The 26,414-nt window shown below is 48.2% G+C and overlaps 2 protein-coding genes across 2 annotated transcripts in view; both read right to left on the reverse strand.

The window, feature by feature from the left end:
- Positions 1–2,012: 2,012 nt before the first annotated feature.
- Positions 2,013–24,371, reverse strand: LOC140902930 (IgGFc-binding protein-like). Its single transcript, XM_073323513.1, has 10 exons — positions 24,087–24,371; positions 22,650–23,223; positions 16,977–17,554; positions 15,918–16,488; positions 13,844–14,439; positions 11,372–11,945; positions 10,925–11,118; positions 9,534–9,675; positions 8,518–8,858; positions 2,013–2,672 (listed from the first exon to the last, which is right to left on the reverse strand). The coding sequence occupies exons 1-10, from the start codon at positions 24,369–24,371 to the stop codon at positions 2,013–2,015; spliced, it is 4,515 nt and encodes a 1,504-aa protein (XP_073179614.1).
- Positions 24,372–24,960: 589 nt separating this feature from the next.
- The window catches only part of LOC140902932 (IgGFc-binding protein-like), a 61,042-nt gene continuing 59,588 nt past the window's right edge, over positions 24,961–26,414 (reverse strand). The window contains exons 26-28 of the mRNA XM_073323514.1: positions 26,098–26,291; positions 25,102–25,243; positions 24,961–24,980 (exon numbers count right to left, since the gene is read on the reverse strand). Coding sequence (XP_073179615.1) covers positions 24,961–24,980; positions 25,102–25,243; positions 26,098–26,291 — 356 coding nt within the window. The remainder of the gene's footprint in view (positions 24,981–25,101; positions 25,244–26,097; positions 26,292–26,414) is intronic.

Here is a 26,414-nt window from a genome sequence, read left to right on the forward strand (position 1 = left end):
TTGCAGGGTCAGGTCCATTTTTAAGAAGAGTGGATACTGGATAGATACCTCTTTAATGTGTTTAATTAAATAAACACTGTGACGTTGCACTCCATATGCTTTGTGGAAGTGTGCTTAAGAATATGACATATCTGGAATAGGCTGTATGCTAAATGCCCCTTGTATGGTGTCATTAGGTTGTAATGTAAGCTTGTAATCTACTAAGTGTGTTCATCCTAATTGTTTGCCTGTATTATTTCTAGATCTGGAGTTAGGAGAATAAAATATAAACTTGTATCACTGAGGTAAACATATTAAGTGGAGGCCATTAAGGGTACTCCAGAAACAATCAGTTGTAAATGGATTTAGTTACTTGAAAGCCTTCTTGTGTACCTGTGAGCCAGCCCATGGGGAATGGGTACTAGGGGTCTTACAGTGACTTGTGACCATGTCACCTGATAATGAAATCCATCTTAAATCTGGTACTTTTCTTTTACTAATATCCAACCTAGACCTCCCGCACTGCAACTTGAGACCATTGCTCCCTGTTCTGTCATCTGCCACCACCGAGAACAGCCGAGCTCCGTCCTTTTTAGAACCCCCCTTCAGGTAGTTAAAGGCTGCTATCAAATCCCCCCACACTGTTCTCTTCTGCAGACTAAACAAGCTCAGTTCCCTCAGCCTCTCCTCGTAAGTCATGTGCCCCAGCTCCCTGATCATTTTCATTGCCCTCTGCTGGACTCTCTCCAATTTGTCCACATCCTGTCTGTACTGGGGGCCCAAAGTTGGACACAAAAGTGGGACCACTAAGCACTGAGGATGGGGTGGAGATTAAAGATAATCCAGGTATGGCCCAACACCTAAAAGAATACTTTGCCTCAGTTTTTAGTAAGAGTAATGACGAGTTTAGGGGTAGTGGCAGGCTAGCTAATGTGAACAAGTATATGGAACTAGAAATTATGGTATCTGAGGTAGAAATCAAACTCAAAAAGCTTAATGGGACTAAATCATGGGGCCTGGATAATCTCCATCCAAGAATATTAAGGCAACTGGCACATGAAATTGCAAGCCCAATAGCAAGGATTTTTAATGAATCTGTAAACTTGGGGGAGAATTTCTAATATTGGTCCTATTTTTAAGAAAGGGAGAAAAGTGATCCAGGAAACTACAGGCCTGTTAGTTTGACCTCAGTTGTATGCAGGTCTTTGAAAGAGAAAGCAGTTAAGGAAACAGAGGTAAATGGTAATTGGGATAAATACATGGTTTTACAAAATGTAGATCCTGCCCCACCAACCTGATCTCCTTCTTTGAGGAGATAACTGATTTTTTAGATAAAGGAAATGCAGTAGATCTTACGTACCTGAATTTCAGTAAGGCATTTGATACAGGTCCACATGGGAAATTATTACTTAAATTGGAGAAGATGGGGATTAATATGAGAATTCTAAGGTGGATAAGCAACTGGTTAAAGGAGAGACTACAACAGGCCATACTGAAAAGTGAATTGTCAGGCTGGAGGAAGGTTAATAGTGGAGTTTTGAGGACATCAGTAACTCAGCCAGAGGTTAGGGGTCGGTTACAGGAGTGGGTGGGCGAGGTTCTGTGGGCTGCAACGTGCAAGAGGTCAGACTAGATTAACATGATGGCCCCTTCGGACCTTAGAGCAGTGGTTCTCAACTCAAGGTCCACAGGTCTCTGTGGCCCATGTGACATCCTCTGAGCCATACAGGTAGTATATATAGTGTGTGGATGCAGCACATATAACACCTAGAGAGCTGCATATGCGGCCCAGAATGGGAAATAGGTTGAGAACCACTGCCTTAGAATCTATGATTTTATCAGTGACTTAAACTGTCACCATTTTACCACCGCTCCCATGTGTAATCAGTGGACGTTAGATACTCCAAGTGACAGGCACCTTAGCAATTCCAAGGACAAACAAGTACTGTGGGTACAACAGAACCCAGAGTCCTGATTTCCCAATCACTGCTCAATCCCAAACCACTCGATCACGCCCCCTCCCAACACCAGGGCTAGAACTCAAGAGTGATGAGAACCCAGGCTTCCCGGTCTAACCAGCAGACCATAGACCTTGGCATACAAATCCTGGCATACTCACGGCATCTGGCCAGCTGTCTCCATTCCCCAATCCTGACCCCCTCCAGCTGGCAGGCATCCGCGTAGGCCTTCAGGGCCTCACACAGGGCCTTCCTGTAGCCGTCGCTGTGGCACAGATCGTACACGCAGTTGTCCAAGTAGACTGTAGGATCCACCTTGGTGTGGCACTGGCTGAAGGGCCCATCTGAGACCTTGGTTATCAGGCCACATGAGGCCTCTTCCTTGTACTTTCTGGCTATGCTGGCGGCACAGGGCCTGCAACCTCCAATGCAATCGTGCCAGCAAAACTGATCCTCATCTTCCACTGCCCAGCTTTTCCCCAGGGTGGCGACACTGGGAGCCAGGTCCCCCTCTGGGGTCTCGAAGTCATCGGAGGGGTCCCCATTATAGTTGCCACACAGGCCGCAAAGGCTGTCGTAGAAGTCATTAGGGACGGTGACCCTCAGGTGGTTGTTCCAGTCATAGGACATGCTGAGGTTGAAGTCGGTGCGGAGGACGAGGGAGGTGCCGCTCTGATAGAGCCGAAGGGTCCCATTGTTCAGGGAGATGGGTAAGTGGGCCCTGGTGTTATTCACCTTTGCAGTGAGAAAGAAAGGGCAAAGGTCACAATCGAGTGCACAGGTCTGTCACTTATCTACGGAGCTCTACTCTGATATAGTTTTTCACTAGTATTTTCCAATTCATCAACATCAAAAGGGGTTTGAGAAGATTGTTCCTTTTCCAAGGAGTTCTGATGGAAACAAGGCCAATTTCAAAACCTGTCTCTTTTTCCTGTCACCAGCTCCTCGGCAGCCTGCCGGGCGGACTGACCTGGAGCTGGGGCTCCATTCGTCTTCATAGAAAATGTAGTAATTTATGAGTTTCATTCCATATTGGAATTAAGCTAATTTTCAAAATATTGAAATCTTTCTGCCAGTGGAATTAGCTTTCTCAGGCCAGCTCTATCTAATGTGATGTTTTAATCCAAAATTGGATAAAGTTTGTGTCCAGATTCACTGGAAATTGTGATTTGGCCCTGTCAGGGTTTCCTCCCCTCTCTGAACTCTGGGATACAGATGTGGGGATCCGCATGATGTGGGGACTCTGGGATACAGATGTGGGGACTCTGCTGCTTGCCAGGGGCTAAGATTCGCGATGTGACGGAGAGACTGCCGACACTCATCAAGCCCTCGGATCGCTACCCCTTCCTGCTTCTCCACGTGGGCACCAATGATACTGCCAAGAATGACCTTGAGCGGATCACTGCGGACTATGTGGCTCTAGGAAGAAGGATAAAGGAGTTGGAGGCGCAAGTGGTGTTCTCGTCCATCCTCCCCGTGGAAGGAAAAGGCCTGGGTAGGGAGCGTCGAATTGTGGAAGTCAACGAATGGCTACGCAGGTGGTGTCGGAGAGAAGGCTTTGGTTTCTTTGACCATGGGATGGTGTTCCATGAAGGAGGAGTGCTGGGCAGAGACGGGCTCCATCTTACGAAGAGAGGGAAGAGCATCTTTGCCAGCAGGCTGGCTAACCTAGTGAGGAGGGCTTTAAACTAGGTTCACCGGGGGAAGGAGACCAAAGCCCTGAGGTAAGTGGGAAAGCGGGATACCGGGAGGAAGCACAGGCAGGAATGTCTGTGAGGGGAGGGCTCCTGCCTCATACTGGGAATGAGGGGCGATCAACAGGTTATCTCAAGTGCTTATATACGAATGCACAAAGCCTTGGAAACAAGCAGGGAGAACTGGAGGTCCTGGTGATGTCAAGGAACTATGACGTGATTGGAATAACAGAGACTTGGTGGGATAACTCACATGACTGGAGTACTGTCATGGATGGTTATAAACTGTTCAGGAAGGACAGGCAGGGCAGAAAAGGTGGGGGAGTAGCACTGTATGTAAGGGAGCAGTATGACTGCTCAGAGCTCCGTTACGAAACTGTAGAAAAACCTGAGTGTCTCTGGATTAAGTTTAGAAGTGTGTGCAACAAGAGTGATGTAGTGGTGGGAGTCTGCTATAGACCACTGGACCAGGGGGATGAGGTAGATGAGGCTTTCTTCCGGCAGCTCATGGAAGCTACTAGATCGTATGCCCTGATTCTCATGGGTGACTTTAATTTTCCTGATATCTGCTGGGAGAGCAATACAGCGGTGCATAGACAATCCAGGAAGTTTTTGGAAAGCGTAGGGGACAATTTCCTGGCGCAAGTGCTAGAGGAGCCAACTAGGGGGGGCGCTTTTCTTGACCTGCTGCTCACAAACCGGGTAGAATTAGTGGGGTAAGCAAAAGTGGATGGAAATCTGGGAGGCAGTGACCATGAGTTGGTTGAGTTCAGGATCCTGACGCAGGGAAGAAAGGTAAGCAGCAGGATATGGACCCTGGACTTCAGGAAAGCAGACTTCGACTCCCTCAGGGAACGGATGGCCAGGATCCCCTGGGGGACTAACATGAAGGGGAAAGGAGTCCAGGAGAGCTGGCTGTATTTCAAGGAATCCCTGTTGAGGTTACAGGGACAAACCATCCCGATGAGTTGAAAGAATAGTAAATATGGCAGGCGACCAGCTTGGCTTAATGTTGAAATCCTAGCGGATCTTAAACATAAAAAAGAAGCTTACAAGAAGTGGAAGGTTGGACATATGACCAGGGAAGAGTATAAAAATATTGCTCGGGCATGTAGGAATGATATCAGGAGGGCCAAATCGCACGTGGAGCTGCAGCTAGCAAGAGATGTCAAGAGTAACAAGAAGGGTTTCTTCAGGTATGTTGGCAACAAGAAGAAAGCCAAGGAAAGTGTGGGCCCCTTAATGAATGAGGGAGGCAACCTAGTGACAGAGGATGTCGAAAAAGCTAATGTACTCAATGCTTTTTTTGCCTCTGTTTTCACTAACAAGGTCAGCTCCCAGACTGCTGCGCTGGGCATCACAAAATGCGGAAGAGATGGCCAGCCCTCTGTGGAGATAGAGGCGGTTAGGGACTATTTAGAAAAGCTGGACGTGCACAAGTCCATGGGGCCGGACGAGTTGCATCCGAGAGTGCTGAAGGAATTGGCGGCTGTGATTGCAGAGCCACTGGCCATTATCTTTGAAAACTCGTGGCGAACCGGGGAAGTCCCGGATGACTGGAAAAAGGCTAATGTAGTGCCAATCTTTAAAAAAGGGAAGAAGGAAGATCCTGGGAACTACAGGCCAGTCAGCCTCACCTCAGTCCCTGGAAAAATCATGGAGCAGGTCCTCAAAGAATCAATCCTGAAGCACTTGCATGAGAGGAAAGTGATCAGGAACAGCCAGCATGGATTCACCAAGGGAAGGTCATGCCTGACTAATCTAATCGCCTTTTATGATGAGATTACTGGTTCTGTGGATGAAGGGAAAGCAGTGGATGTATTGTTTCTTGACTTTAGCAAAGCTTTTGACACGGTCTCCCACAGTATTCTTGTCAGGAAGTTAAGGAAGTATGGGCTGGATGAATGCACTATAAGATGGGTAGAAAGCTGGCTAGATTGTCGGGCTCAACGGATAGTGATCAATGGCTCCATGTCTAGTTGGGAGCCGGTGTCAAGTGGAGTGCCCCAGGGGTCGGTCCTGGGGCTGGTTTTGTTCAATACCTTCATAAATGATCTGGAGGATGGTGTAGATTGCACTCTCAGCAAATTTGCAGATGATACTAAACTGGGAGGAGTGGTAGATACGCTGGAGGGGAGGGATAGGATACAGAAGGACCTAGACAAATTGGAGGATTGGGCCAAAAGAAATCTGATGAGGTTCAATAAGGATAAGTGCTGGGTCCTGCACTTAGGACGGAAGAATCCAATGCACCGCTACAGACTAGGGGCCGAATGGCTAGGCAGCAGTTCTGCGGAAAAGGACCTAGGGGTGACAGTGGACGAGAAGCTGGATATGAGTCAGCAGAGTGCCCTTGTTGCCAAGAAGGCCAATGGCATTTTGGGATGTATAAGTAGGGGCATAGCGAGCAGATCGAGGGACGTGATCATTCCCCTCTATTCGACATTGGTGAGGCCTCATCTGGAGTACTGTGTCCAGTTTTGGGCCCCACACTACAAGAAGGATGTGGATAAATTGGAAAGAGTCCAACGAAGGGCAACAAAAATGATTAGGGGTCTAGAACACATGACTTATGAGGAGAGGCTGAGGGAGCTGGGATTGTTTAGCCTGCAGAAGAGAAGAATGAGGGGGGATTTGATAGCTGCTTTCAACTACTTGAAAGGGGGTTCCAAAGAGGATGGCTCTAGACTGTTCTCAATGGTAGCAGATGACAGAACGAGGAGTAATGGTCTCAAGTTGCAGTGGGGGAGGTTTAGATTGGATATTAGGAAAAGCTTTTTCACTATGAGGGTGGTGAAACACTGGAATGCGTTACCTCGGGAGGTGGTAGAATCTCCTTCCATAGAGGTTTTTAAGGTCAGGCTTGACAAAGCCCTGGCTGGGATGATTTAACTGGGAATTGGTCCTGCTTCGAGCAGAGGGTTGGACTAGATGACCTTCTGGGGTCCCTTCCAACCCTAATATTCTATGATTCTATGAAAGACCCTCTAAGCTTATATGCTACCACCTTAGGTTTAAAACTTCCCCAAGGCACAAATTCCTTTCCTGGTCCTTGGATGGTATTGCTGCCACCACCAAATGATTTCCCCCAAAAGTCAGGAAAGGGTCACTTGGAATCCCTATCCCCCCAAACCCCTTCACCCCCTTTTCTGGGGAGGACTGAGAAATAAATACCAACCAGTTGCCTTAGTAATGTGAGCACAGACCCGATCCCTTGACTTCAGGACACTGAAATCAATCAGATTCTTAGAAGAAGAATTTTATTTATATATATAAATATAAAGTAAAAGACTCACACCTGCAAAATCAGGATGGAAGGTAACTTTACAGGATAAATAAAAAGATTTAAAATACAGAGGATTCCCCTCTGACTCTGCTTCACAGTTACAAAACAGGAATGAAACTACCTCTTAGCATAGGGAAAATTCACAAGCTAAAACAAAAGATAATTTAACGCATTTCCTTGTCTTACTTACAATTTTTGTAATCTTAGATGAATCATTTTAGGTACATTTTCAGGAGATGTTTTACATGCCCCGTCTCTCTCTCCGTCCGGAGAGGGAACAAAAAAAGAGAGCACAAACAAGGTCCCCCCACTCCCAGATTTGAAAGTACCTTCTTTCCTTATTGGTCCTTCTGGTCAGCTGCCAACCAGGTTATTTGAGCTTTTTAACTCCTCACAGGTAAAGCGATTTAGTACACCTTCCCAGGAGGGATTTTATGTTACCCTTATCTCTATGTTTATGACAGGCCCCATTGCTATTCATAGGATTTTTCCAACCAGGTCCCATATTATATCCGTGATTGTGGTGTAGCCTGTTTTAGACAAAAGAACTGAGGACAAAATGAGTGGGAGCTACTCTCGGGGATGGGGGCGGCATTGGTTAGAACCATTAGGGGGCAGCTCTTGTGGGGACAGTGCTGCATGGGTGAGAGCCGTTAGGAGGAGCACTTGAGGGGCAAGAGGTCTCAAGGAGCTGTCTGCAATGTTCCAGGGCCCCTGAGGTATGTCAGGTTGGAGCAGGCTCTGTAGGCAGAGCCCTGAGCTGCCTAGATGTGCCTCAGTTTCCCCGTATCTTAGAGTTCAGGCAACATCCTCCCAGATCCAGGAGTTGGGATTCTCCTCAGGTCGGGTCTCAGAGGTATCCCTGTTACATTAGAAACTGCTGGGGAATTTGTGGTAGGATGGACTTAGCAGAGCTGGGATTTGCCCACAATAGCTGGAATACTGGCCCTGCTCCTGCATGATACGCCGGGGATAGGTAATGACAAAATGCTCAGGTCTACACTTTATCTGGCATGCAGATCCCATGTGCTTGAGACAGAGCCGACAGCTCCCCACACCGAGTCATGCACCCCAAACCCTTCAGTACAGCACCCTGTAGCGCCATGCTGTGCCCCTGAGGAAGCGCGCCCTCGACTGACCCCCCACATCACTCCCTGCCACACAGCACCTGCTAGACAGGCATTGGGGTCAGCACTGACTTGCTAGGAGAATGTTCCCTTTTAGGTCGCCCACCCCACTCCCTGCAGCTCACCACAGTGCCTGCTGGCTATTGGTGTCAACCAGACTCCCCACTGCAATGCCTTGGATTACTTCATTGGAAAGGTAGCCTATCTAACTGCTGACCACACTGGGCCTTGTCTATGTTGGGTGTAGCCTGGGGGCTGCTTTAAATGGAGCCCACTGGCTGTGGACCCATAGGGGGCACTGGCCAGCTGGGCACTCTCCGAGCCCATCACCTCCCAGCTACTCTCCTTTGCCTGCTCTGTCCTACCCACAACATGCCCCATCCGTGATGGGGGCTGCAGTTTCCTGCCCTCTATTTAGCAAAGCCTACAGGGTGGATATAGGAGTAGGGTGGACGTGCGCGCCCAGCACTCACCCACACAAAGCCGGCTTCAGCCCTGGCTGCTGTGACAGTGACTCCATCCACCTGGACAGTCACCGACCCAATGTAGAAAACCTGTGTGTTCCCACTGTTCTCATTCTTGGCCATGACATGGAAGGAGGGCGGGCCAGAGGCATCCCTGCAGGTCTTGACCACCGTGTAGGTGCAGTTGCCATGGAAATCATACGCCCGGCCATCGAAGGTGCGGTAATGAAAGTATCCCCCGGCCCTGCACGTGCCCCGAGAGACTGGCACACACTTTGGCTGCTCATTTATCGTCTTGCAAATAGTTCCTTCCCTACAGCGGACCACACTGCACGATGGCTTTGGAATATCTAGTGGGGAAAGACAATAGAAAGACAAACAGCAGACTAATCAGTAACATCTGTCTATCTCTCCCCCGACACGCATTGTTATATCTATCTATCACCATGTACTCCTCTGTCTCTCTTCCTCTATCCCCATACACACTTCCTTTGCATCATTCACAAACCTCCCACGAGTCCCATGCTGAGGAAATCTCTGCATGTGTGTGACAACAGCAAAACCAGATCCTGTGTCTCCTTCCCCGCAATGCGCGGCAGAGGTGGTTCAACACCTATGGGCATGATGCCGGCATCGATCAGGCAAAGGATTGTGGCTGGGATGTGATGGACACTGACAGTGCCCAGCTGACTGATGGCCCCCACAGCCAGTGGGCTCCAATTTAGAGCAGCTCCTAGGCTACAGCCAGGGAGAAGACCTACGAGTGTGATCAGCTCCCTGACAGCTGCCCACTTGGCTCTGCTGTGCACATCAGAAGATGGATGCAGCAGAGACGAGTGTTTCCAACAAGTGTTTCCATCTTTCAAGTCAAAATTCTGTAATATTACGGATCAGGGTTCCAGGCTAAATAAAAGGGGGAGAGAGAGAGTGAGTGAGAAGGGTGAGGAGACATAATTGAAATGACTTTACTCACCCCTTGTGCAATAACCCCTCGGGTCATGTTTCAATCAGTGACTCTCCTTTACCTTGGCTGATGCAGTCCATGACACCGTCTCTGATCTGGCAGGTTTCTCCACTGGTGCAGCTGTGAGCTTTGCAAGTCACCCCTCGGGCAGCAACGCAGGTGCAGTTTTGCTGGCACTCATTTCTCAGGACTGTCTCACTGGGCTGACGGGATGTTTGGGAAGGAGGAAATAACGCAATCATAGAATGATAGAATATCAGAGTTGGAAGGGACCTCAGGAGGTCATCTAGTCCAACCGCCTGCTCAAAGCACGACCTAATCCCCAACTAAATCATCCCAGTCAGGGCTTTGTCAAGCCTGACCTTAAAAACCTCAAAGGAAGGAGATTCCACCACCTCCCTAGGGAACCCATTCCACTGCTTCACCACCCTCCTAGTGAAAAAGTTTTTCCTAATATCCAACCTAAACCTCCCCCACTGCAACTTAAGACCATTACTCCTCATTCTGTCATCTGCTACCACTGTGAACAGTCTAGATCCATCCTCTTTGGAACCCCCTAATTTGTCGAGGGCCCTCTGTATCCTATCCCTACCCTCCAGCATATCTACCTCTCCTTCCAGTTTTGTGTCATCTGCAAACTTGCTGAGGGTGCAATCCACACCATCCTTCAGATCATTCATGAAGATACTGAACAAAACCAGCCCCAGGACTAACCCTTGGGACACTCAGCTTTATTCCGGCTGCCAGCTAGATATGGAGCCATTGATCACTACCCACTGAGCCTGATGATCTAGCCAGCTTTCTATCCACCTCATTGTCCATTCATCCAGCCCATACTTCTATAACTTGCTGGCAAGACTACTCTGGGAGACCGTATCAAAAGCTTGGCTAAAGTCAAGGAAGAACGTGTCCACTGTTTTCCCCTTATCCACAGAGCCAGTTAGCTCATCATAGAAGGCAATTAGGTTAGTCAGGCATGACTTGCCCTTGGTGAATCCATGCTGACTGTTCCTGATCACTTTCCTCTCCTCTAAGTGCTTCAAAATTGAATCCTTGAGGACCTGCTCCATGATTTTTCCAGGGACTGAGGTGAGGCTGACTGGAAATATAACTGGAAATGGTTATTTATAATAATTTCTGGCAGTGCTAAACTCAGAGCTGTGTGGTGAGGTGTGTGAAAAACTATTGTTTCATAATATTATTTCTCTTAACATTAAAAAGAGAGGCTGTCTAATGAGCAGCCCCTCTCTGTGCCTCAGTTTCCCCACAACAGACAAAGGGAATCAAATTTTCTTGCTTTTCTTGGTGCTTTGGGCATTAACAGAGCAGGGATGCCAGGCCGGATAGGCCAATACTCTGATCCACTATAGCAAACCCTATTCCTGTCTAGTGTAGAGATTAAGATATGTGAGAAAAAAATTTAGATCAGACCCAGACTGCTTGAGGTGGTACCTTGTAATATCTCCCATGCTCGAAGCACCCACAGCTCTGCAGAGTCACACAGCCCTGGCCGTCGAAGAGGAAGCCCTCGTCACACTGGCAGCCTTCAGCACAGGTCTCCGGGCAGTCCATGATGTCTCCAGAGCAGGTGGCGGTGCAGAGGTCAGCGCAGACCTCGTAGTGGCTGTTAACAGGGCAGCTCACAGCTTAAATAGAGGGAGAAATAAAGGATGGATGGAAAGATCTCACACCACAGCGTAGAGGGACAGACATGAAGGAGAGGACAGCAGGACAGGGAGGAGAGGAACAGGGCACCTTTCTAAGGGAACGTGAGATTGTTGGCTCCCACCCAGAAGACTTCCAGAAGAAGCCCAGAGGCCTGGAACAAGATGCCCAGTAACACTGACCCCCTCCCTTCCCCAGTGCGTCCCAGAGCTCCTACACTGTGGGTGCATTTACCGCAGAAGGAGGCGCTCCTCCAGGGCTGCATGGTGACCTTCGCCTCTTGGCAGGCCGTCACGTAGCTGTGGATGCTCTGGCACAGGACCTGTGCGTCCCCGTTTCCCAGGCACACATCATACAGACAGTTGCTCTGATACACGCTGGGGCTGACCGCGCCGTGGCAGGCCGCGAAGGGGCCGTTGGGGTCTGTGAGCAGCCCACAGTAGTTGCGCCCTTTGAAGACGTCCTTCTTCTTCTCTTCGCAAACTGGACAGCTGTTTCCAGCACATCTGTCTGTACAGGATGCTCCTGGGATCTCGACTTCCCAAGCAGAGCCAAATGCTGCCACATCAGGGACTCTCCTGCCACTGGGGAGCAGGAACTCCTCGTCCTGCTCTCCATTGTAGTTCCCGCACAGGCCACACGTCTGGCCCTGGTAGGTCCCTGGGATGGTGACTCTGGCCTGGTAAACCAGGTCGTAGCTCACAGTGAGGCCAAAGTCAGTTTGCACCAGGACATTAGTGCCGTGTTGATATGCTCGGAGCTGCCCATTGACCATTATCACGGGGAGATTGTGGGATACCCCGTCCACCTGGAAAAGACAGCACATTCCCCTATGAGCAGGTAGGATGGACACTGCATCGTGCGTAGGGGCTATGGACAAGTTTTGAGATTCAGTTCTCACCGACGCCATGGGTTAAATCCAGAATGACTCATGACTCCCGATTTCACTTTGCAATGGTTTGTCCTCACCTTCCAAGCTCTTGACATTGTCACCCTGGACTACATTTCTGATCTCATCTCCCAGGCACCTCCCACCCTCCTGATCCTCTCTCTCTATCTTCTCCAACTCCTCAACCCATGTTTGGCCTGCTCCTTCTCATGCCAACTCCTGGACTCAGAACAGTCTCCTACTTCTTCTCCATCTCCCACCCTCGGCCCCTGAAAACTCACGTCCCTGGTGACTCCTCCTTCCTTCCCCTCCATCTCCTATCTCAAACAATTTCCTATGCATTGTGTTCAATTTGCCCCAAATTAGACTGCAGGCTTCACAGGGCACTATGCCATGGGACAGATTCTTCAACACAGAGGCCAACGGAGATATAATGGGGAGGAATTTTACCCCATGTTTGCAAAATGTGAGGTATGTGGATGGGGTTCACCAAATAATTAATACTCATAAATAGGGGTATAACCAACAAGGGAGGCAAAGATGGAGCTGAGCTGGAGGATGCTCATCTCACCCAAGAGATACTTTGACATAGCAGCATCCCTGAGTAGCACTTTCTACCATTTCTAGCTGGGTAGGAGACTCCATCCCATTCTGACAGAAGATGACCTGGCTTCAACCATTCACGGCTTTGTCGCTTCCCTGCTGGACTATATTGCAAGCTGGTATACCCGGGCATGAAGCATTCAGCACTTAGGAATATTCAAGTGCTACACAACTCTGCAGCATGCCTCCTCAGCAACACTGGCTGCTGTACACATTAAACCTGTCCTCCACTCCCTCGTCTGGCTTCCCATAGAACAAGGAATACAGTTCAAGTTCTCAGTCTTTATCCCAAGGCGCTCAATGGCCTGGGACCAGGCTATCTAACAGATGAATTAAACCCCCAGGTTGAAGACTGTGGTTGACAACTTTCTTCCATTGGCACAATGGAAATCACATCAATAAGGATAACCTTTGTCTCTGCCAGAGATAAAGTTTTATTAGGAGTTTGGTCCAAATCTGGGGAATGAACCGTCTCAGGAAGTAAGGACCCTCACTAATCTGGCCACCCTCCTTTCCAAGTGCAAGGTACGTTCTTAGACCACCTTTCTCCAACATATGTATATGGCAACATGCGTATACATTTATCATTATAAAAAAATCCACAACAAAACACCCCACTGCACACACATCTTTCCTGGGGAGAGGAGGAGAGAACAAACATGTGGTAGATGTTAGTCACGTTGCTTAATGTGTTTCTGGGAGGGACTTAAATACCATGTGGATGAGCCTGGTATATGAACCTTGTAGCAGGGTGTCCTGCCCCTCAGTGGGCCTGGGGCCAGCCAACCCTTATTACTAAGGATTACTACTCAGGCACATCTGAGCAGGAATCATATGAGAAGATGGAGAAGCATATAAGAGAAGCAGGAAGAAGCCAGGCTCCTGGTCCAGCAGAGAGAGTTGTCAGAGAGAAAGAGGGGAATAGAGAGGCTGCTGGCAGTGAGTAGGCTCCCACAGAGAAACCTGAAAGTAGGGGAGTGAGACGGCAGTCAGGCAATGCCTGGGAATGGCCAGATAAGGAAGTGAATGGCTGTATGTGAAAACTCCTATTTGAATGAGACCCTTGGGAGGGCTGTTGCTATTGGATTTGTAAAAGCCTTTTGTGAGTTGTTGAGGAGTCCAAGAGGGGAAGCGGAGGCAGGCCACATGCAGAAACCTCGGGCCACAAAGGGACACACAGAACAATCTAAATGAAGATCTGGAGAAGGACTTACCATGATGAGCCCCTGTTTCTTCTGCAGCAGGGTGAGTGTGATCCCATACACCTGGATGGATACCACCTTGGCCATGGAGACATTCCCGCTGCCCCAGTCTTCTTTCTCTACGCTGATAGTGAATGGTGTAAGGTGACTGGCATCGGCGCAGGTCTTGGTCAGGATGTAGGTGCAGGTGCCTTGAAAGTCAAAGGGGACCCCGTCGAAAGAGAGGTAGTGGGGATGGCCAGAGGCAGAACAGGTCGCAGATCCAAATGGGTGGCATTTCTGGATGCCGTCCACCACCCTGCATTGCTCACCAGTGCCGCAGGAAAATGCCTTACACACAACCTCCCCACCAGCCTGACACACGCACTGCTCCTCGCATGAACCGCTGGGGTGGAAGGTCTCCCCGGCCTGGTAGTAAAGTCCCCTGTGGAGGCATCCGCACTGGGAAAAGGGGACGCAGTGGTCACCACTGAGAACAAAGCCCTCGTCACACACGCAGCCTTCCTTACACTGGGTCGTGCATTGCACCGGGGCATAGAGGTTGCTGCATGTCAGATCGCAGCTGCTGCTGCAGAATTCGTAGTGACTGTTCGGGGGACAGGACGGAGCTGTAATTAGAACAAAGAGTTAGCTCACATCGTGCCTAAGCTATATGCGCAATGAACCATCACAGAACATGCAATTTCATTCAAGCGCCTAATTTTCTATTTCCTTAATTTGGTTAATTAATAAAAGGGCAACCTCTCTAATTCGGTCCCAGGTCTGGGGATTGGGTGCCCCAGAGACACCAGGTAATGGGATATAGACAATCTCTCTCCAAGGGTTAGGCTTCTAATCTGGTCCAAGATCAGGGTGTAGGGAGTGGAGGGCTCATGGGCCTGGAATTGTTCTGTAGAGCTTTCACCACTAGCTTTTTGCTTTGAGTCCAGGGCACTAGTGCCTAAAACTCCTTCCCAGATGATGGCTTATGGGAGATGAGTTGGTGGCTTCCCACACCAGTTCCTAATGGACCGACATCTCAATTACGAAGACTCCACTGACTCCCAGCTCTGATTATTTCCAGTCTCAGCAGGGAAGCCACGGACTGGATGGACTATTACATCCCTATTACATCCCTATGGACTATTATATCACAGCTACAGACTAGGGACCGAATGGCTAGGCAGCAGTTCTGCAGAAAAGGACCTAGGGGTGACAGTGGACGAGAAGCTGGATATGAGTCAGCAGAGTGCCCTTGTTGCCAAGAAGGCCAATGGCATTTTGGGATGTATAAGTAGGGGCATAGCGAGCAGATCGAGGGACGTGATCGTTCCCCTCTATTCGACATTGGTGAGGCCTCATCTGGAGTACTGTGTGCAGTTTTGGGCCCCACACTTCAAGAAGGATGTGGATAAATTGGAGAGAGTCCAGCGAAGGGCAACAAAAATGATTAGGGGTCTGGAACACATGAGTTATGAGGAGAGGCTGAGGGAGCTGGGATTGTTTAGCCTGCAGAAGAGAAGAATGAGGGGGGATTTGATAGCTGCTTTCAACTACCTGAAAGGGGGTTCCAAAGAGGATGGCTCTAGACTGTTCTCAATGGTAGCAGATGACAGAACGAGGAGTAATGGTCTCAAGTTGCAGTGGGGGAGGTTTAGATTGGATATTAGGAAAAACTTTTTCACTAAGAGGGTGGTGAAACACTGGAATGCGTTACCTAGGGAGGTGGTAGAATCTCCTTCCTTAGAGGTTTTTAAGGTCAGGCTTGACAAAGCCCTGGCTGGGATGATTTAACTGGGAATTGGTCCTGCTTCGAGCAGGGGGTTGGACTAGATGACCTTCTGGGGTCCCTTCCAACCCTGATATTCTATGATTCTATGATTCTATGATCCCCAAACAGTGCCTCTCTGGCCTGGGGTGCAGCACATTGATAGGGCATGGTGAGGGGGCGGCTCCTATGACTGTACCCATCGTTTGGAGAGAGGGCTTCTTTGTCACTTAAACATTCTGCAGAACAGGATAAGCTGAGCATTTAGATCAACAACTACCAGCCAACAAAAACTAACAAGCCCCATGGGGCAATCAGTAGTGGACAGAGGCAACTCACAGCAGAACTCTGTCGTCCTCCAGGGATGCACCATAGCTCCAGCTTCCTGACATGCCTCGGAATAGCCAGCAACTGCCTGGCAGACGTTACTCTCCCGCCCACTGAGGACGCAATAGCCGTACACGCAGTCTACGAAGAATCCATGGGGGTCCACTTCGCTGTGACATCCTCTGAAGGGGCCATTCTTGTCTAGGATGAGCCCACACTGTCCTCTGCTACCTTGTTGTTGTTTTTCAATAGCCTCTACACTTGCACATGGGGGTATCGTTACTGCAGAGCATCCTGGGAGGTCGCCCACCTTCCAACTCTGGCCAAAGCTGACTGGGCTTGGTGCCAGCGTGCCATCCCTCATGAGCAAGTCGTCCTCCCTGTCCCTGTTGAAGTTGCCACACAGACCACACATGGCTCCCGTGTAGGTGACTGGCAGAGTGACCGTGATGCGTCCTGACCACCCGGCATAGGTAACGGTGAGACCAAAGTCTGTCTGGATCACTGTGGCCCAGCCCTTTCTATACACAGTGATTTTCTTATCAATGAGGTTGAAGGGAAGGTTAATCAGGAAACCGTTCATCTGTAAGTGCAAATCATTCAGTATATGAAACATCGCTCGCTCATGGTGGAACCTCTCACTCCAGAACAGAGCTGCAGCCCATAACTTTAATAAAAATCCACCTCTGTTTAACTCTTTGTCCAGTCTGCCTTGCTCCCTTCCCTACAACCTGCCTGAATCTCAGCTCTCCAGACTGGGCAGGATCCTCCAACCAGACTTTCATTACCTCTGGCTTTGGCTATTGCAGTTCCCTCCTCTCTGTGCTACCTGAGCCCCAGCTCCCCAGGTTCCCACAAATACTGGATGCTACTGACACTTTCTGACCCATCTCAAGTGAAATGGCAGCACCCCGATCCTTAAATATCTCCATCGGCTCCCTGTTCGTAGAAGAATCCAGTTCCCATTCAGTCTATATTTCACAGTCCTTCCATGCACTGTCTGTAACCTGTGTTGATGCCACAGGTGACTTTCTAGAAATGTTTTAGAGAGACTAGAGATAATTCACTCACCAGGACTTTCCCAGGGAATTGATTGCTGACCCTGAGGTTGGTCTGATAAACCTTGATCTTTAGAGGAGCAGTATTGTTCTCCTGGAAGTAGACCTCAAAGTCCACCAGTCCCTCCGCCTTCTCGCACAGGGCCGTGAGCTGGTAGCGGCAGGTGCCTTGGAAGTCGTATCTCTGTCCATCAAAGGTGGTGTAGTGCAGATTCCTTGTCACGGAGCAGGTGGCATAGCTGGAGGGGTAACAGCCCCGTACGCCGTTCACTAGCCCGCACCTCTCCGAGTGTTTGCACGTAGCAGCCGCGCATTCGACCTGTCTAGTGGCTGCATTGCACATGCACCGTGTCCCACATACCTCATCGACCCAGAAACTCACATTGGGGACATAGGGACGCCCCTCAAACTGGCACCCACAGCTGCTCTTGGGGATGCATTTGCCCTGGCTCAGCACAAAATCGTCCTTGCACTGGCAGCTTTCCACGCAGGGGTCTTGGCAGCTGCTAGGGGCTGACTGATCCACACACGTGGCTGGGCAGGCTGTTCCACAGAGCTGGTACTGGCTGTTCTCCAGGGGGCACGCCATGGCTGGGGAGTGAAGGACCCACAGATTTAGCAGCAAATTCTCTCCAAGCAAAAACAGTATTTAAAATAGACAGAGGGGGATGCATCTTGTGGGGCTACGAGAGCCCTTGAATTCTGGTGACCTCAACAGGAACAGAGGGTGCTCAGCACGTTGCAGGAGGTGCTTAGCACCTTGCAGGGTCAGGTCCATTTTTAAGAAGAGTGGATACTGGATAGATACCTCTTTAATGTGTTTAATTAAATAAACACTGTGACGTTGCACTCCATATGCTTTGTGGAAGTGTGCTTAAGAATATGACATATCTGGAATAGGCTGTATGCTAAATGCCCCTTGTATGGTGTCATTAGGTTGTAATGTAAGCTTGTAATCTACTAAGTGTGTTCATCCTAATTGTTTGCCTGTATTATTTCTAGATCTGGAGTTAGGAGAATAAAATATAAACTTGTATCACTGAGGTAAACATATTAAGTGGAGGCCATTAAGGGTACTCCAGAAACAATCAGTTGTAAATGGATTTAGTTACTTGAAAGCCTTCTTGTGTACCTGTGAGCCAGCCCATGGGGAATGGGTACTAGGGGTCTTACAGTGACTTGTGACCATGTCACCTGATAATGAAATCCATCTTAAATCTGGTACTTTTCCATTTAGAAGGAGGGGTGGGGACCCAGAGAGACAAAAGATTCCCGCCTTGTGCCAAAGCTATAAACGGGGGTAGAGCAGGATAAAGGGGACCAGTCATGAGAAAACCCCTGCTTACCACCTGAGATGTCTGCTGGATCTAACAAAGACTGTACCAGTGGAAAGGTTTGGGCCTAGACTAGGAAGGAGTGTAGTCAGTGAAAGAAGCTTACTGGAACATCTTTGAGGGTGAGATATTACCGATAATCAGTTTCTTAATGTATTAGGCTTAGACTTGCGTTTTTTGTTTTATTTTGCTTTTTCACTTACTTCGTTCTGTCTATTACTTGAAACCACTTAAATCCTACTTTTTATTCTTAATAAAAATCATTTTTGTTTATTAATAAACCCAGAGTAAGTGATTAATACCTGGGGGAGCAAACAGCTGTGCATATCTCTCTATCAGTGATATAGAGGGTGAACAATTTACAAATTTACCCCGTATAAGCTGTATACAGAGTAAAACAGATTTATTTGGGGTTTGGATCCCATTGGGAGCTGGGTATTTGGCTGCTGGAGACAGGTAACCTGTTGAGCTGTTTTTAGTTAAAGTGTGCAGCTTTGGGGGCGTGGCCCAGACCCTGGGTCTGTGTTGCAGCAGGCTAGTGTGTCTGGCTCAACAAGGCAGGGTTATGGAGTCCCAAGTTGGTAGGGAAAATGGGCTCAGAAGTCATTTCAGCACATCAGGTGACAGTCCCAAGGTGACCTCTGTGACTAAACTTGTCACAAATACTATTGGGAATTGTGTGATTATAGGAGATTTTAACTTCCCAGATATAGATTGGAGGAAAAATGCTACCAAAAACAGTATGGCCCAGATTTTCCTGGATGGGATAGCTGACAGATTTCTTCACCAAATACTCACTGAACCAACAAGATGTGATGGCATTTTACATTTGGTGAGTAGTGAGGACCTTGTAGAAGAACTGGTGGTAGGGGACAACCTGGGTTCAAGTGATCACGAACTAATTCAGTTTAAACAAAAATAGATCTGCAACTAGGATCCTTGATTTCAAAAGGGCAAACTTAAAAAAAATAAAATAATGGAATTAGTTAGGGTCCAGGAAGTAGACTGGACCGAAGAACTCAAGGATTGAATGTGGAGGAGGCTTGGAGTTTCAGAAACAATCTGAAGCCTGCATTCCAAGCAAGGGGGAAAAATCCATAGGGAAGGGTTGCAGACCAAGCTGGATGAGTAAACGTCTCAAACTGGTTGTTAAGAGAAAGCAGAAAGCCAACAAGGAATGGAAGAAGGGATGGATCAGGAAGGAAAGCTACCTCTTGAAGGTCAGAAGGTGTACGGATAAAGTGAGAATTGCCAAAAGCCAAGCAAAGTTGGACCTTGCAAAGGAAATTATAACCAAGAGTAAAATTTTCTATAGCCATATAAATAAAAAGGAAAGAAGAATAATAGAATCATAGAAGATTAGCATTGAAAGAGACCTCAGGATGTCATGTAGTCTAATCCCCTGCGCCACGCAGGACCAACACCAACTAAATCATCCCAGCCAGGGCCTTAAAAACCTCTAAGGATGGAGGTTCCACCACCTCCCTAGGAACCCATTCCAGTGCTTCACCACCCTCCTAGTGAAATAGCGTTTCCTAATATCCAACCTAGACCTCCCGCACTGCAACTTGAGACCATTGCTCCCTGTTCTGTCATCTGCCACCACCGAGAACAGCCGAGCTCCGTCCTTTTTAGAACCCCCCTTCAGGTAGTTAAAGGCTGCTATCAAATCCCCCCGCACTGTTCTCTTCTGCAGACTAAACAAGCTCAGTTCCCTCAGCCTCTCCTCGTAAGTCATGTGCCCCAGCTCCCTGATCATTTTCATTGCCCTCTGCTGGACTCTCTCCAATTTGTCCACATCCTGTCTGTACTGGGGGGCCCAAAGTTGGACACAAAAGTGGGACCACTAAGCACTGAGGATGGGGTGGAGATTAAAGATAATCCAGGTATGGCCCAACACCTAAAAAAATACTTTGCCTCAGTTTTTAGTAAGAGTAATGACGAGTTTAGGGGTAGTGGCAGCCTAGCTAATGTGAAAAAGTATATGGAAGTAGAAATTATGGTATCTGAGGTGGAAATCAAACTCAAAAAGCTTAATGGGACTAAATCATGGGGCCTGGATAATCTCCATCTAAGAATATTAAGGCAACTGGCACATGAAATTGCAAGCCCAATAGCAAGGATTTTTAATGAATCTGTAAACTTGGGGGAGAATTTCTAATATTGGTCCTATTTTTAAGAAAGGGAGAAAAGTGATCCAGGAAACTACAGGCCTGTTAGTTTGACCTCAGTTGTATGCAGGTCTTTGAAAGAGAAAGCAGTTAAGGAAACAGAGGTAAATGGTAATTGGGATAAATACATGGTTTTACAAAATGTAGATCCTGCCCCACCAACCTGATCTCCTTCTTTGAGGAGATAACTGATTTTTTAGATAAAGGAAATGCAGTAGATCTTACGTACCTGAATTTCAGTATGGCATTTGATACAGCTCCACATGGGAAATTATTACTTAAATTGGAGAAGATGGGGATTAATATGAGAATTCTAAGGTGGATAAGCAACTGATTAAAGGAGAGACTACAACAGGCCATATTGAAAAGTGAATTGTCAGGCTGGAGGAAGGTTAATAGTGGAGTTCCTCAGGGATTGGTCTTGGGATCAATCTTATTTGACATTTTTATTAGTGACATTGGCACAAAAAGTAGGAGTGTGCTAACAAAATTTGCAGATGACACAGAGTTGGGAGGTATTACCAATACGGAGGAGGAGCAGTATATCATACGAGAAGATCTGGATGACCTTGAAAACTGGAGTAATAGAAATGGGATGAAATTTAATAGTGCAAAGTGCACGGTCATGCATTTAGGAACTAACAAGAAGAATTTTTCTTCTAAGCTGGGGATCTATCAGTTGGAAGTGACAGAAGAGGAGAAAGACCTGGGTGTATTGGTTGATCACAGGATGGCTAAGAGCCACCAATGTGATGCAGCTGTGGGGAAAAAAAGGCTAATGCAGTCCTAGGATGCATCAGGAGAGGTATTGTCAGTAGCGACAGGGAAGTGTTAGTACCATTATACAAGGCACCGGTGAGACCTCATCTGGAATACTGTGTGCCATTCTGGTCTCCCATGTTTAAGAAAAATTAATACAAACTAGAACACATGCAGAGAAGGGCGACTAGGATGATCCAAGGAATGGAAAACCTACCTTATGAGACAAGACTCAAAGAGCTTGGCTTGTTTAGCCTAACCAAAAGAAGGCTGAAGGGAGATATGATTGCTCTCTATAAATACATAAGAGGGATAAACACCAGAGAGGGAGAGGAGTTACTTAAATTAAGCACCAACGTTGACACAAAAACAAATGGACATCAACTGGTTATTAACAAGTTTAGCCTTGAAATTAGATGATACCCATCACAGGAGTGAAGTTCTAGAACAGCATTCCAAGGGGAGCAACAAGGGCAAAACACCTTACTGGCTTCCAGACTGAACTTGATAAGTTTATGGAGCGATGGTGTGATGAGACTGCCCACAATGGCATGTAGCTGATCTGTGAGTGGTAGCAGCAATGTCTCCAACAGCCAGTGATGGGACACTAGATGGGCAGGGTTCAGAGTTACAACAGACAATTCTTTCCCAGGTATCTCACCCACCATGATCAGGGTCCAGCTGATTGCCATATTTGAGGTCAGGAAGGAATTTCCACCCCCAGTCAGATTGCAGAGACCCTAGGGATTATTTGCCTTCTGCTGCATCTTGAGACACAGGTCACTTGGTGATTTAAACCAGTGTAAATGGCAGATTCTGTAACTTGAAGTCTTTAAATCAAGATTTGAGGACATCAGTCACTCAGCCAGAGGTTATGGGTCGGTTAGAGGAGTGGGTGGGTGAGGTTCTGTGGGCTGCAACGTGCAAGAGGTCAGACTAGATTAACATGATGGCCCCTTCGGACCTTAGAGCAGTGGTTCTCAACTCAAGGTCCACAGGTCGCTGTGGCCCATGTGACATCCTCTGAGCCATACAGGTAGTATATATAGTGTGTGGATGCAGCACATATAACACCTAGAGAGCTGCATATGCGGCCCACAATGGGAAATAGGTTGAGAACCACTGCCTTAGAATCTATGATTTTATCAGTGACTTAAACTGTCACCATTTTACCACCGCTCCCATGTGTAATCAGTGGACGTTAGATACTCCAAGTGACAGGCACCTTAGCAATTCCAAGGACAAACGAGTACTGTGGGTACAACAGAACCCAGAGTCCTGATTTCCCAATCACTGCTCAATCCCAAACCACTCGATCACGCCCCCTCCCAACACCAGGGCTAGAACTCAAGAGTGATGAGAACCCAGGCTTCCCGGTCTAACCAGCAGACCATAGTCCTTGGCATACAAATCTGTACTCACGGCATCTGGCCAGCTGCCTCCATTCCCCAATCCTGACCCCCTCCAGCTGGCAGGCATCCGCGTAGGCCTTCAGGGCCTCACACAGGGCCTTCCTGTAGCCGTCGCTGTGGCACAGATCGTACACGCAGTTGTCCAAGTAGACTGTAGGATCCACCTTGGTGTGGCACTGGCTGAAGGGCCCATCTGAGACCTTGGCTATCAGGCCGCACGAGGCCTCTTCCTTGTACTTTCTGGCTATGCTGGCGGCACAGGGCCTGCAACCTCCAATGCAATCGTGCCAGCAGAACTGATCCTCATCTTCCACTGCCCAGCTTTTCCCCAGGGCGGCGACACTGGGAGCCAGGTCCCCCTCTGGGGTCTCGAAGTCATCGGAGGGGTCCCCATTATAGTTGCCACACAGGCCGCACAGGCTGTCGTAGAAGTCATTAGGGACGGTGACCCTCAGGTGGTTGTTCCAGTCATAGGACATGCTGAGGTTGAAGTCGGTGCGGAGGACGAGGGAGGTGCCGCTCTGATAGAGCCGAAGGGTCCCATTGTTCAGGGAGATGGGTAAGTGGGCCCTGGTGTTATTCACCTTTGCAGTGAGAAAGAAAGGGCAAAGGTCACAATCGAGTGCACAGGTCTGTCACTTATCTACGGAGCTCTACTCTGATATAGTTTTTCACTAGTATTTTCCAATTCATCAACATCAAAAGGGGTTTGAGAAGATTGTTCCTTTTCCAAGGAGTTCTGATGGAAACAAGGCCAATTTCAAAACCTGTCTCTTTTTCCTGTCACCAGCTCCTCGGCAGCCCGCCGGGCGGACTGACCTGGAGCTGGGGCTCCATTCGTCTTCATAGAAAATGTAGTAATTTATGAGTTTCGTTCCATATTGGAATTAAGCTAATTTTCAAAATATTGAAATCTTTCTGCCAGTGGAATTAGCTTTCTCAGGCCAGTTCTATCTAATGTGATGTTTTAATCCAAATTTGGATAAAGTTTGTGTCCAGATTCACTGGAAATTGTGATTTGGCCCTGTCAGGGTTCCCTCCCCTCTCTGAACTCTGGGATACAGATGTGGGGACCCGCATGAAAGACCCTCTAAGCTTATATGCTACCACCTTAGGTTAAAACTTCCCAAAGGCACAAATTCCTTTCCTGGTCCTTGGATGGTATTGCTGCCACCACCAAGTGATTTCCCCAAAAAGTCAGGAAAGGGTCACTTGGAATCCCTATCCCCCCAAAATATCCCCCCAAGCCCCTTCACCCGCTTTCCTGGGGAGGACTGAGAAATAAATACCAATCAGTTGCCTTAGTAATGTGAGCACAGACCCGATCCCTTGACTTCAGGACACTGAAATCAATCAGGTTCTTAGAAGAAGAATTTTATTTATATATATATATATATATATATATTAAAAAAAGTAAAAGAATCACACCTGCGCGCCCAGCACTTACCCACACAAAGCCGGCTTCAGCCCTGGCTGCTGTGACAGTGACTCCATCCACCTGGACAGTCACCGACCCAACGTAGAAAACCTGTGTGTTCCCACTGTTCTCATTCTTGGCCATGACATGGAAGGAGGGCAGGCCGGAGGCATCCCTGCAGGTCTTGACCACCGTGTAGGTGCAGTTGCCATGGAAATCATACGCCCGGCCATCGAAGGTGCGGTAATGAAAGTATCCCCCGGCCCTGCACGTGCCCCGAGAGACTGGCACACACTTTGGCTGCTCATTTATCATCTTGCAAATAGTTCCTTCCCTACAGCGGACCACACTGCATGATGGCTTTGGAATATCTAGTGGGGAAAGACAATAGAAAGACAAACAGCAGACTAATCAGTAACATCTGTCTATCTCTCCCCCGACACGCATTGTTATATCAATCTATCACCATGCACTCCTCTGTCTCTCTTCCTCTATCCCCATACACACTTCCTTTGCATCATTCACAAACCTCCCACGAGTCCCATGCTGAGGAAATCTCTGTATGTGTGTGACAACAGCAAAACCAGATCCTGTGTCTCCTTCCCTGCAATGCGCGGCAGACGTGGTTCAACACCTATGGGCATGATGCCGGCATCGATCAGGCAAAGGATTGTGGCTGGGATGTGATGGACACTGACAGTGCCCAGCTGACTGATGGCCCCCACAGCCAGTGGGCTCCAATTTAGAGCAGCTCCTAGGCTACAGCCAGGGAGAAGACCTACGAGTGTGATCAGCTCCCTGACAGCTGCCCACTTGGCTCTGCTGTGCACATCAGAAGATGGATGCAGCAGAGACGAGTGTTTCCAACAAGTGTTTCCATCTTTCAAGTCAAAATTCTGTAATATTACGGATCAGGGTTCCAGGCTAAATAAAAGGGGAGAGAGAGAGTGAGTGAGAAGGGTGAGGAGACATAATTGAAATGACTTTACTCACCCCTTGTGCAATAACCCCTTGGGTCATGTTTCAATCAGTGACTCTCCTTTACCTTGGCCGATGCAGTCCATGACGCCGTCTCTGATCTGGCAGGTTTCTCCGGTGGTGCAGCTGTGAGCTTTGCAAGTCACCCCTCGGGCAGGAACGCAGGTGCAGTTTTGCTGGCACTCATTTCTCAGGACCGTCTCACTGGGCTGACGGGATGTTTGGGAAGGAAGAAATAACGCAATCATAGAATGATAGAACATCAGAGTTGGAAGGGACCTCAGGAGGTCATCTAGTCCAACCGCCTGCTCAAAGCAGGACCTAATCCCCAACTAAATCATCCCAGTCAGGACTTTGTCAAGTCTGACCTTAAAAACCTCAAAGGTTTTGAGCCTGATGATCTAGCCAGCTTTCTATCCACCTCATTGTCCATTCATCCAGCCCATACTTCTTTAACTTGCTGGCAAGACTACTCTGGGAGACCGTATCAAAAGCTTGGCTAAAGTCAAGGAAGAACGTGTCCACTGTTTTCCCCTTATCCACAGAGCCAGTTAGCTCATCATAGAAGGCAATTAGGTTAGTCAGGCATGACTTGCCCTTGGTGAATCCATGCTGACTGTTCCTGATCACTTTCCTCTCCTCTAAGTGCTTCAAAATTGAATCCTTGAGGACCTGCTCCATGATTTTTCCAGGGACTGAGGTGAGGCTGACTGGAAATATAACTGGAAATGGTTATTTATAATAATTTCTGGCAGTGCTAAACTCAGAGCTGTGTGGTGAGGTGTGTGAAAAACTATTGTTTCATAATATTATTTCTCTTAACATTAAAAAGAGAGGCTGTCTAATGAGCAGCCCCTCTCTGTGCCTCAGTTTCCCCACAACAGACAAAGGGAATCAAATTTTCTTGCTTTTCTTGGTGCTTTGGGCATTAACAGAGCAGGGATGCCAGGCCGGATAGGCCAATACTCTGATCCACTATAGCAAACCCTATTCCTGTCTAGTGTAGAGATTAAAATATGTGAGAAAAAAATTTAGATCAGACCCAGACTGCTTGAGGTGGTACCTTGTAATATCTCCCATGCTCGAAGCACCCACAGCTCTGCAGAGTCACACAGCCCTGGCCGTCGAAGAGGAAGCCCTCGTCACACTGGCAGCCTTCAGCACAGGTCTCTGGGCAGTCCATGATGTCTCCAGAGCAGGTGGCGGTGCAGAGGTCAGCGCAGACCTCGTAGTGGCTGTTAACAGGGCAGCTCACAGCTTAAATAGAGAGAGAAATAAAGGATGGATGGAAAGATCTCACACCACAGCCCAGAGGGACTGACATGAAGGAGAGGACAGCAGGACAGGGAGGAGAGGAACAGGGCGCCTTTCTAAGGGAAC

The sequence above is a fragment of the Lepidochelys kempii genome, chromosome 24 (genome assembly GCF_965140265.1).
Source record: "Lepidochelys kempii isolate rLepKem1 chromosome 24, rLepKem1.hap2, whole genome shotgun sequence".
Taxonomy (NCBI): Eukaryota; Metazoa; Chordata; order Testudines; family Cheloniidae; genus Lepidochelys; species Lepidochelys kempii.

Bases quoted from the DNA above. Each gene is read 5' to 3' on its own strand.
- LOC140902930 (XM_073323513.1), bottom strand. From the start codon at position 24,371: ATGATAAATGAGCAGCCAAAGTGTGTGCCAGTCTCTCGGGGCACGTGC. The intron at 17,555-22,649 runs GTGAGTACAGAT...TTCACTCCCCAG, and splicing joins GAGGCAGCTGGCCAGATGCC to CCATGGCGTGCCCCCTGGAG. The intron at 2,673-8,517 runs GTGAGTGCTGGG...CTCACTGCAAAG, and splicing joins CTGAAGCCGGCTTTGTGTGG to GTGAATAACACCAGGGCCCA.